General features: G+C 28.8%; 1 protein-coding gene across 1 annotated transcript; it reads left to right on the top strand.

Annotated features, from left to right (window-relative positions):
- Nucleotides 1–3,630: 3,630 nt before the first annotated feature.
- On the top strand, nucleotides 3,631–3,966 carry LOC136987147 (uncharacterized). Its single transcript, XM_067284828.1, has one exon. The coding sequence runs from the start codon at nucleotides 3,631–3,633 to the stop codon at nucleotides 3,964–3,966; it is 336 nt and encodes a 111-aa protein (XP_067140929.1).
- The last annotated feature ends 9,551 nt before the right edge of the window (nucleotides 3,967–13,517 follow it).

Genomic DNA, 13,517 nt, shown 5'->3' on the forward strand with positions numbered 1-13,517 from the left:
TTTATTTTGTAAATAAAATTGAATTTAACAAGTTTTAATTAAATTAAAACTGTTCACGTTGCACTTTTTATAATATGAAAGGAAAAAAATGTTATATAAATATGATAATTTATTATTATTATTAAAATGCAATTTTAAATTACAGAACTATAAACTTCCACTGCTGTCTGTTTGTCTGTGACCAGCATGACTCGAGTATTATCAGGAAAAGTATGATGTACAGGGGCAAGACACTACTAAAATCGAGAGCATATATTTAAAATTAAATAACTTAAAATATAATTGAAAATTTCAGCTTGATATTGTGACGATTTCACAATAATTCTTGTTCGTTATTATTAATATATGATAATAATTATTAGCACCCTATATTATATAAATATTTTGATATCGAGTGGAATTTCCAATAAGACACATCTCTAATGGGCTGCCATTTTTAGGAGGAACGATACGTCACATGACCCCTTTAGTCTCCCACCTACGCGACCTTTAACTACCAAAATTTAAAAGCATTAAGATCTCTAATTCACAAATATTCCAGCAAAATTTCAGAAATATTCGACATAAGGCGCAGGAGTTACTAAGCTTGAAATTAAGTGAACAAAATCATGCCTCCTGTATCCACACGCAATAACTACATCCTATACAACACCATTCACAGAGATAAAAATCTCATCTTTCTCTGCATTTTAGGACGTTTGAAGGGCCTGAGTTCAAATACGTAAAAATCTTGGGAATAAGAGTCATTTTTGTTTAATCGCCATACTTTCTGTTATATATAAAAGTCTGGAGAGCAAAAATTAAAACAAAAACAACTTAATTTTGATAGAATGCATGAAGTTGTGTTAATCAGTTTCCATTTTGTTTCTTACTTCCGAATATTTTTAGCAATTTTCCTGATTATTATGATAAATAAGATCTTCAGAAAACACTTTTTTTAAATAACAAATAGCATTCAATTAATGTAACCATAGCGTCAATTTTTTAAAAATAATTTATATAATTTTGAAACAAGATAATACATCAGCACCTTCAAGAGTGGTGCTATAAATCATTATCTGATACAGTTACACTTTCTAATTTACTTTCTAAAGCCGAATAATGATTTTAATATTCTAAAAAATGTACACAATGACATAATATTTGATAAATGATTACTTTCCCTGAAAATAACGTATAAATCATCGTGTAACTTGGACTTTTATCAATATTTAAACAAGATGTATCGTTACGACTTGTGGGGCACTTATGGGGATGATGTCGGATTCCTCCCCAGAGATTTCAAGAGTAAAGTTCAAACTTTAAAAAAATTCGCCTTAACAAATCTAAAATTACATTTTATTAATGGATAATTTAATATCTATCAATTATTTCATTTCTTATTATAATTAAAAAAAAGTAATTCTCGGTTATCAATTACTTACTTATACAACGTGAATGTAAAGATTTCTCCTTTTTTGGCTGTTATATAGCCTATAACAGAGGGAAAAGTATGGCAATCGGTCAAAAATGACCTCCTCCAAACATTTTTACATTTTGGACTCAGAGGACCTTAAAATGAAAAATAATAATAAAATTTGGAGTTTTTTACTGTATGTTTGTGTGGGGAGCACGATTTTGTTCACCCATTTTGAAGCTTAATAACTTTCGTAATTTTTCTCTAATATTTCTGAAATTTTGTAAGGAGGTTTGAGTATTAGGGGTATTGTTGATATGAAATTTCGGTGATTAAAGGTCGAGGGAAGGAGGAGATAGAAAGGGTCGTGTCGTATCTCGAAATGAGTCGGACTTAATAAAATTTTACTCTCTGTTAGCATTTACAATTTCGTTTATAAAACTCATTCTCATTCTCAAATTTATGCTTTTTTCGCCATTTTAAAATAACTAATTATATAAAAACTTTTAAAAATAAAATATAATAACAGATGGCACCATACGCAGGTTTAAATGTTATTGCCGAGAAAGTTAAGCAACTCATTGCTAAATTTCTTTAAATATATAATAAATTTAAAACAATTTTGAATCAATTACTTATTGTTTATGAAATATATTTAATCGACAATCATATGAATTGTATTAATTTCTATTAGAATTTTGATGTAATACTCAAATGTGATAGAGTAGTTTTATTTAAGAAAAGCCATTTCTGCCTTTCTTTTTCAACAAAATGTCAAGATTAATTCATATCGGCCCAATTTAGGTCAGGAAATATAATGAATAAAGGAAGCAATCATCTACATTACAATAGTGGAATTAACTTTATAAAGAAAGAATAAAAGTTGCGTGGGCTTGATATAACTTTATCTATCTTTATCCGTTGTTTGATGAAGTTGCAATCTTCGTCTTACATCATTACTATGTCCACAAAATTTCTTTTATATTGTTATTTGTCTGTCAACGTTACTATTCGGAGAAAGTAGACTTATTCTTTAATATAAGTTCATCCTCCTTTATCTCGCTGATAATAAGGATTCGAAATGATGAAACTATTCTCTATTTTCTATATACACTCACTGACAAAAAATTATGCACTCAGACTGCAAAACTCAACCCCACAGACATATCTTGGATAAGTATATCAGTGATGACAGTTGTTATTCAATTGCATCCTAGGTAATGCCATCAGAGCGTCTTAAATTTCTTACCCCACTCACCAAATAAAAATCCTTGGAGAGCGGGCTCATTGTGTTCACAGTTTTCAGTGCACTTGTAGTTTGGAAAACTTGTCCTCTTACCTCTTTACTTAGGTGTTAATTAATGTTAAACATGATAAACATCCGTATCCAATCTTCACACTACAGTCCTCATAAATCGACTTAAAACTGATAACTTCATTTCTTGGACTACTGATCTGGCTGCATGAAATTCGTATAGTACGAGTATTAATTATTTCTCTTTTCTGTCCAAACCTTTGCGTTGGTCAATTTATCCACTGCCACTTGATAGTTTTTTCCACTGATAGTTACATAGTAATGATGATCCTCTTACAAATTATTACAAATAATTAAACTTGTCTACAGTAGCCAATGATGAATTCTCATAAATGGCTGATTGAAAGGATCAAGCTTCAGGTTTTTATTATATCCTTCTCTTCTCTAATGATTAAATTGTTTGAAACTTCTTCAATAATCAAAACTTTTCGCCTATTTACATGTACAGTACATCACTTCCATTTTTATCCTAGTTAGAGCCTCTCTAACGGCTCCTCTTGCTTGTATTAATGACATCTTGCATTCGAATATTAATGCATGTAATTGCGATCAGATTCGAACGTTTCTTCGTTCAAATAAGAGACGATCAGTGGATCGTCTCTAATTTTTTCTTATTACCATTAGCGAATATTCATTTTTCAATACTATTATAATTCCTTATAACTCTCAGAAGCAATAGGGCAATAAAAATTCAATCACAATTCAATCATATCGATGCATTTATCAACTTTTGTAAATACTTAATTGGTGTTCTTTATAGTTTTAACCTCTTTCACGAAGGCTTTTTAAATCTAAATAATTAAAATAATTACTACTACTATTATTATAAAAATATATGTCGAGCAGATAAAAAATTAATTAGAGCAGTGGGTTTGTTATTTGGACAATATGAAGTTGTTGTAAAACAGAATAATACATTATGGCTGGCCTTCGAAATTTTAGTCGTGGATTACTACAAGGTGACCCTTGGTCTCCATATCTATTTAATTTTTATACTTTTGATCTGAATGCTTGCTTTACTAACGAAGATGATGGTTTTACGTTTGATAAACAAACTATACATCCAATATCGTATACGGACGACATAGTTATTTTAGTTGCTGCTCTTCAACGAAAAATACAGGCATTGGACGAATATTGTAAAAAATTCAAACTAAAAACTAATCCCAAAAAATCATACATTACGGTATTCCGAAATGGAACTAGACTTTCAAAACAATATATGACCTTTTATCTCAATAATGAAAAGTTGTAAATAGTTTCAGAAATTAAGTTTCTGGGTGTAGTTTTAACCCGTTCTTATCGTTCGAAAAACAATTTAAGAAAGTTAAAATTAAATCTACTGCCTTGATTAATAATACTGTGAAATTATTTTCCAAGGTAAAAATAAGAAGTATTAGAGTCCAGTTTAAACTGTTTAACTCCATAATTATAAACACCTTTGGATAAACCTCACCGATCTGGAGTTTATCTAACTTTCATAATTTGGGGATAATACAAAATAAATTTATACGTAAGGTCTTCTCGCTCGAATATAACGTCCCCGGTTCTGCTTTCTGTCTTGAACTAAATAGATTTAAATTAGGTCTTTATTTTGTTAAAAGTTATAATAGATTTCTCAGTCGGATAAGAGATAATGAGGGAAAATTTTTTGTAACTAATTAACAAGTTAAGATATTTTCTGTATTTGTATTCCAAGTTGTAACAACTAACGAATTTGTTTATGTTGATAACAGTAGGTAAAAGATAACTGTCAATTATTGTTATTATATTTTGTTTAATACATTATATGTACAACCATTAGGTTTTAATTATATTAGCACCCTTTTGTAGCAGGCTGATGCCTATTATAAATATAGTTATTATTGATTGATTGATCAATTAATGTAATAGTATGCTATAATTGCTCTATTGCTTCTGGGTTAATCTGTCCCTCAAGTCTAGAACAATAGGATGTCCTTAACTCTGGAATAATAGAAATTACGTTGATCTTTGTTTAATCTTTGACAAATGAAACATGAATATGAGTAAAACAGAACAAATTCAAATTATTCTAATGGTTGGGATCCGCATTAAGCAAAAAAGTCGCCGAAACATTTAACAGTTCTTATCTATTATTTAATGCGTATGTAGGCACTTTTTGAAAAACAATTGAATATTGTCATATTTTTGCCTGTTTGTTGTCAACTTTCAAAAGTTATATTCCCTAATCTTTGAAATCTCCAGAGAACCTTCAAACTGTAAAGAATATCTTCCAGTTTCTGTACACGCTTCGCTTCGAGATGTTCTTTTCTTTAATATCTTTAAGTCCAATCCTTAATACTTTTAAATCCATTCAAATACGTTGGACGAAGTCCAGTTTCTTCAAATGGATTTATTGATAAATAAAATTCCAGTAACACGCATTTTGTAGAGAAACATTAATTTTAGCTCTTTTATTATATTTAAAGGCAGATCTTTCTTATTATAACTGATAATTGAGGCATTTTTAACAATATTTAATAAGGTCAACGAGCAATGAACTTTATTAAATATTGTTTAATAAGCATAAAATAAATTTTAATTTTTTTTAATTTCCATTTTTTTAATTTCCTGCTAAATTTGTAAGTTAAAAAAAATTTAGGTTATGTTTTCATTTGATGTTTTATTTTGTTGCTGATTTGTTACTTTCCCATTTGATTCCTCTAATTTAATTACAGAATTACAAAGAGATTTAAATATTTTCAAAGATTTTAATTAAATTACTTAAATGTCTTTAATTTAAATAACTTAATCGATGTCTTACTTTAATTATTTCTGTTAAACGTGCATAGAATTCTAACTTGACCAGAATTTTATTTTTAAAATTAATATTTAAAATAAAAAGTAATCAATTAATATTATAAATAATGTTCAATTTTATTATTTTAAAATCGAATTTCTTTAATTTGCAAGTCATATTAATGTCAACAAATTAAAAGGCAAGTTAATTATGTGTATGGATGTTAGTGTGTATTTGTCGGGTGCAAGATTTTGTTCACGAACTCTGAAGCTTAATAACTCGTGTGATTTTTCTCGAAAATTTCTGAAATTTTGCATGTTAATTCGAGTATTAGGTGCTTTCATGTTATTAAATTTTGGTGGTTAAAGGTCGACGGGAGATAGAGGTTGGTCACGTGGAAGGAGGTGGACTTAATGATTTTATACGTTATTGGCATTTACAACTTTTTATGAAACTGATCTCTACCTTCAAAATTAAGCTTTTTGCCATTTTGTAATAATCAAAAATATAAAACTTTTTAAAAATAAAATCTCACGACAGATGGCGCAGCATGCAATTTTTAACTCTTGCAGGGAAAGTTACGCAACTTGTTGCTGAATTTGTTCAGATAATGGATATCTTTCAGTGTTATCACTACTACATAGTGGTAAAACTGATTAAACAACTTATTATTTTAATACAAGAACTTGAATTATACTTAAAATAATGAATTAAAAAAGCTGTCAACTAGAGTCACCTTAACTCTAGGTGATAGCTTAACCATTTCTCGCAAAAAACAAATTGAATTGGCCAATAAATAATAGTCCAAACTTGGTAGGCCATAATGGGCTTCCCTATATTGTACAAAATATTTAATGTTTCCTACAGGGAAAAATCTCTTACTTCCTTCAGTTTTCATTTTACCTATCTTCCTTTTAGAGTCTGTTCCCCTATTTCACCTTATTTATATTCTTAAATTAACAATCCACTGCTACAAAATAGTTATTTATTTATGAGTTAATGATTCCAAATAAAATTGTTAATTGTGTACATTATTGTAATTCATTCCATCTGTGAGTAAAACCACCTTCATGTTACATAAGTAAAGTATTTGTTTCCTCTTTCAAACAATTCTTATTAATGGCCTTATAGCTTACAGGGTATTCTTAAGCGACAACATGGACTCTCTGCCAAGGGGCCACCTCCTTTGGCAGATCGCCCACATGTTTTCGCTCCTAATGTTTTGTAAGAGGTCTATTGTGAACGTTTCTTGCGACTTCAGTTGCACAATAAGTCCTATAAAAGTGCCTCCTGGTTCGTGTTTCGTAGTAAGTCTTTTGTAAGTGGGTGCTACTTACGTATTAGCCACACGAAGAAAATCTGGAAAACTCCATGTTGGTCAGGCGCAAACCCGCAACCGACTATCAATGTCAGCGGTTTTATCCTCTGGGCCACTGGCGTGCTTTTTTTCAATTTCTTTTCTATTCTTTATTTATAATATATTATTATTCACAATAAAATTGTTCTTATTTCGCTATGGTATAACGCAATTATCGATTACTAAAATCTATAAAACCATTTTTTTTCTCAGAAACCTCAATAACTCCTAAGTTTATTCTCCTACTTATCAATTATTACTTAATAATTTTGTTAAAATATTTTTTCTACAAAAGATAAATTACTTAAAAGAATATATATTAACTTTTTTATATTAATTAATTAAAAACATTTCAGTTATTTCATGAATAAATCCTTTAATTACCGATAATTTTCACTTTGAAAGATTAGTTTCATGATTTTTCTTTGATGATTTTTGTAATTTCTACTTTCAATTTAAGATCGATTTTGTAAATAGAATTTATAATTTAAATTGATCATTTTCATTAAATATGGTAATCAATACATATAAATGTAAATGTGTGTTTGTTTGTTCTCTATACACTCCCAGGCCGTCTGACCAATTGTTACTTTGATATACTTCTAATTCAGATAATGTCGTATCTTTCACCCCCAAATATCGATTTATCTTCTATATAACAATTAATTTCTGCTACTACCGATTTCCTGCTTTCATATGTAACGACTCCTGTACGCATTTCTAGTATAAAATTAAAAATATATTATTCGTACAAAAAAGTATATAATTTAAGAAAATAAATATATTCATTTAATTACTGCAATGGATGGCATGTGGCACGCACGTGCGTTGAATCGAAAGTGTTACCTTGTAACGAACTATATAAGTGTTTGGTTTTCCACTTTTAACAACTTAATTAATTTCCGCATAAATCAGTGTAAGAACTGTGAAAATCACGTGAAATTATCTGTTTCTTTGTATCCATTCAATACTTAGCGGCTTTTAACTGTTAACCAACAATGTAAGTTTCAACTGTGTACAGATAACACTTGAAACATACTTCCTTTTTTTTACTAAGTTATTAAAGTGAAGGATATTTTATATATTATATCATAAATAATAAACAGAATACATAAAACTGAGGTTTTTCTTATTCCAATTTATTAAAAAATATGAAAATAAAAAAATTTAGCTGCTTAACGAATAAATTTATCAATTCCTTGAGTTGCAAGAGAGTTTTCTACTTATTATAATCTATAATATATTGCTATAAAGAATCTTATGACCTTATATATCTAAGGTAAAATTTAAAGCTTAGAGCCTCATTCAAAGCTACAACTTAGAGCCATACGCTTTATAACTTCTGAAAATCCTCCAAGTGTTAGAGTTTAGAGTTCTAACATATCTAAATTGGCCTCTATATGCAATATACGTACATAAATTAATCATATTTTTAATATAATTTATCACATATGCTCTCCACCTCAAATTAGTAGTGGCTTGCCCCTGTACATCATACTTTTCCTTTGGCAATAGAGTCGTGCCGGTCATCTATCTAACTCCTTTCAGGGAAAACTTTTTAAATTGAAATTGACTTCTGCCCTAGACCAGAAGTTCGTATATAGTTAATAGTGGCCTCCTGCTCTTAAGGCTTCCATATCTGGTGTCGTCTTTCATCTATCTAACTCCGTTCTTAAGGTTAAAGAAATAATCATGCAGCCATATTTATTATATGGCTGCATGATTATTTAATTCATCTGAAGTTTCTATAACTCAAAAGAGTTTATGGAATATTATTTTTATTATGTTTGTAAGATTACAACTTTTATATACAATACGTAATTTTCCTGAAAGGAAATTTAATAACATTTCTTTTTAATTTTCCTTAGATTATTTCTTCTTAGTCCGAAATGCGTGTCAAGGTTAAGCTAAATAAGAAGTTTTAATCCTTTTATCTCTTATTTGAAAGTTTTAATTAATAAAATGAATAAATCCCAGGAGTTTTATAGATTAAGTTGATAAAAATTCTAAAATTTTATAACATTAATATTGTTTTAACGGTATAAAATCTACATAAAATTCTATAACTTTTTATTTAAAATTTATACTTTGCATATTTATCTAAAGAAAATGTATATAATACTTATAATAGTTTTTAAATTTAATTTATTTCTGCACTTAAAAGTGTTTAAACTACTTTAAAATTATTTATTTGAAATATTTTTACTTAAAATAAATTTTTTCTCCATAAAGAAAATTAGAATATAACTTAAGTAATTATAAAATAATACAATAGATTTAATTAATTCACTTACATATTTATTTATACCAGACTCCTGTAACTTCTATCGTTTCTTAAACAGAGAGGATTAGAGAGAGGACCGGATTACTGAGAGTGTGCAGGCTTACAGGCAATAAATGAGTGACTTGTTGCCATTCAGATACTAATTTTTTTCAGAACCGTACTGTTTTTCTTGATGTAAAATTATGTACAGTAACACAGTACAGTAAGTTCAATTTACAATATTGTACACAGAAATGTACACCTGTATAAAAGAAAACAAAATGTTTGACATGGCTAAGTCTCGTGAAAACAGCGCATAGATCACATTGTGAGCCGGATTAGCAAGAGTGCATTACATTTATTGTATTAATATATACGTTTACTTAGAAAGACACACAAAGATAATTTATTTATAATAATATATTCGATGATCTGATTAAAAACTAATTACTTTGAAAATTGTAGAGAAATTTAGTCGATAATTTCTCTACAATGAAGCTTTCAAACGATTACAGATAATTTAATCATTAACTAGAAACTTTTACTAACAATTTTTTAATCGATGGAAGAAAAAAATCCGCATTAAAAAATTCTAAAAAAATTAAATAAAATTTAAATAAATTCGTAAATTTGTTCGAATAATTTAAACTCATTTCAAAAAATCCGTTAATAACAAATTCGATAAAGAAAATAGTGTAAATATTAAGCAAACATCATTTATAAAATTATAAGAAATATTAATACTGTAGTAATAAATCCAATAACGAGTTGCATAACTTTTCCGGCAATGAAGTTGAAATTGTGTATGGCGCCATCTATTATGCGATTTTATTAAAAAAACTTTTTATATTATTATTATTATTTTAAATGGCAAAAACTTAATTTTAAAGGTAGAAATAATTTTTTATAAAAAACAATAAATTGTAAATGCTAATAACAAGTAAAAATTTCATTTAATTCCGACCCCACTCAAGATATGATACATAACTCCTTTTATCTCCCCATCGTCTTGACCTTTAATTGCCAAAATTTAGTAGCATGAATACCCCTAATAGCCAAACCTCTCTAAAAAATTTCATAAATTTTCGGCAAAAAGCACAGGAGTTATTAAGCTTCAAAGTGGTAAATAAAATCGTGCCCACACACATACACGTTGAAGGTCTCTGAATCCAAAAGTGTAAAATCCTTGGGAGGTTATTTTTTAACCTATGGGCATACTTTTCCTCTGTTATATATAACAGCCAGGAAAGTAAAGAACAATAGAGTATAATATAACAAGGAATGTTTAGTTTAAATTAATGATTCAAGTCTTCAAACATATATAAAAGTAACCAACATGCTGATTGTTCTATAAGAGTGGGTACACGTGTACTTGAAGTTGTTTATAGTAAAAAGCTTTCTGATTGGTAAGTAACTCATCTTCCATAATTACAAGTTACGAGTTTACTTATTGGATTAGATAGTCTCTCGTAAACTTTAGCGAAGGGTAATAAATGAATAAATTTGATGGAATGATTGGAATATTTTAGAAAAAACACGTGAATTCATATTTTTCTAAGTTGAAATTGAAATTACTTATACGTAGAAAAATATAGACAAAATATTGTATTAAAATCGTCTCCGGCAATATAAATTTCTCTCGAAGTACGAAACCATCTGAGCGAGAAATAGTTCCGTTATTTTTGGAAAATATAATCGAACCTCGATATAGCGCACTCCTGTATAGTGTCACCCCCGTAGAACGTTAATATATACTCACAAAGTATTAAATGGAGAATGCTTCGATCTCCCTGAATTTCTCTTTGATATCGAAAAGCATTATCACCTAATCACTTGACTTTCAAACTCGTGGTTTCTTTTTTATTTGTATGAGGCAACGTGACACGTGGGGGTGACTCCCCGGAGGACTTTCTATGGGAAATTGGCCTCTATAGTGGTTTAATGTTTATTTGGTGTGAGATTAAATCAATAAATAATAAAATAGTGACTCTCCTGTTATAAAAATATCTTGTAGGGAGAGAGGCGCGATCGTCCCATCTACATCTTTTCTTCTACTTATCATATACACATGTTTATATGATAATTAAAATGCATTCTATATTTTGTGCCTTACTTTCTGCAGTGTATACTGTAATAATCCAATAAAGTATTATTAATGTAGGCTAGATACTTAGCAAATTCTTAATGCATTCATTACAATTTTTGACTTTATCAGTTAAATGATTTATTTAAAACTTAAATTTGTAACTCCGTTTAGCAATTTCCTATCGAATAATATAAAAAGAAACAAACGTGAGATGGAAGATATCTTATTTTATTTATCGCTATTAACAATTGATGTCGTGTCTTGAATCTCTTCTACACTTGAAAACCCATTAAATTTAAGAATGAGCTCATGAAAAAGACTAATTTTGCTGATGAAATAAAATACAAGAGATGATGTTAGTTATTGTAAACCATTAAATTTATTCTATTCTATCGAGATAAATGGCAATTAATTGTAATTTAAGTTTACTAAATGAACAAATACCATTAATTTTAATGTAACCGGGTTTAGGAGAGCATAAAATGGTCTGCTTAATTATGTTTTTTACATTATTATCTGCTTAGTCTTTTTATTCTCAGACGTTAAATAAATCTATTTAAATATATTAAAATTTTCTATTTTTATTTAATTATTTAGTGGAGAAGAATTAATGCATTCAACGTATGTTCTATCAATTATACAATTGACTGTGATCCAATTTGCCTTACTGGCTACGCTGTCTATCTGTTTGCCCTTCCTTAATCTCGAGAACAGAGTTAGATAGATGAAAATCGATACCAGATATGGAAAGTTTACGGCAAGTGGCCCCAATTAACTGCAATAACCCCTTTGAAGGAGTTATTGCAATTCAAAATTTTTTCCAAAACAGTGTTAGACAGATGACAAGCATGACTCTATTGCTATTAGGAAAAGTATGATGTACAGGGGCAAGATAATACTAAAATCTAGAGCATATATTTGAAATTAAATAAATTAAAAATCGCAACTTGAAATTGTGAAATGTCACAATACATAATTGCTCACTTGCTTTAATTTTATTTAAAAATAAATTGATAACAATTAGTCCCAAACAGAGATGTGTAATGACGACCTATGAATAGGTCCAAACACAGAGAACAGCTTAATTAAGATATTGAAAGTGTAGGAGAAAACTGCTAGGACAGTTGGGAAAACAATGTTGAAACATGAGATAGAAAATGATGATAAAGTTAATGCTGATTAATTAACAAAATATTTAGAAGTATATTATAGTTTAATTTTCTGAAGAATGTCACAGATGCAAGATGATATAAAAGTATAGATAATGATGCTGATACTGAACAGTGAAGCTGTAGTCTCATAGCTATATCTATCAATAATATTTTAAATACACAATGTATATAAGATTTTCGGCTTAAAAGTTATATAAGTAGAAATATTACCGGAAAATAGTAAATCCGATAGGAAATTTAAAATGAAAATAAATTTTTTTTTTCAAGATCCTTCGGTTTCGAGTAAAATAAATATTTTTCTCTTAAAAATTCAATTCGTAAGATTTTTATATTGTTTGCTTATTCTATAATATTTAAAGTTTAAATTTCAAAAAATATATATTAATAATTTTTTTCATTTTTCTTTTTGCGCCTACCAATGGACGAGTGGGTAAAAATACTGTACACTGGTCGTGGGTTCGCATCTGACCAACGGGCTGACCACGTGGAATTTTCTGGATTTTCTTCACTTATATAACACCTAAATAGGGGCCATTTTTCATATTTCTGTGTTTTCTTCGAGCATCTAACAGCTAAATATGAAGGAATTCCCCATATTTCTGGGTTTTCTTCGCTTATTTAGCATCTAAATAGGGGAAATTTCCCATGTCTCCGGGTTTCCTTCGTTTATCTAACATCTAAATAAGAGCCAGATTACCACGGAAAGTCCCCGGATGACACCTCTTGGCAGACTGCTCACGTGTTGCAGAATTAAAAGAAGATGGATTGAATTGATGTGATATGGGCCACGTCTCATCAATTCAATCCATTGTCTTTTAATTATAATTAAATATAATTTAGCAATTTACCGTACTTAACTGATTTCAAATCAAACTACTTAATTAAAAATATATACAATTTTTTTAAACATAATTTTCAACTAATTATATTTTTATAACGTATATAACTCAACACCTCGACACGTATTAACCGATATAAATTTTAGTACGGATTTAATTACAAATTCTCCCAGTTATTCCGAAATGAAAGTGTAGCTAGCTACTTGACCAATATCCAATTGTTATTTGTGACATTTGATATTGTCCTACGACATAGTTCGGTTGTTGGAGAGTTCAATTATATTGTCAATTCCCATTGCTGAACAGAAACAGAATGCAATATTCAATG

The sequence above is a fragment of the Centruroides vittatus genome, unplaced genomic scaffold (genome assembly GCF_030686945.1).
Source record: "Centruroides vittatus isolate TY-2023 unplaced genomic scaffold, ASM3068694v2 contig_1215, whole genome shotgun sequence".
NCBI lineage: Eukaryota > Metazoa > Arthropoda > Arachnida > Scorpiones > Buthidae > Centruroides > Centruroides vittatus.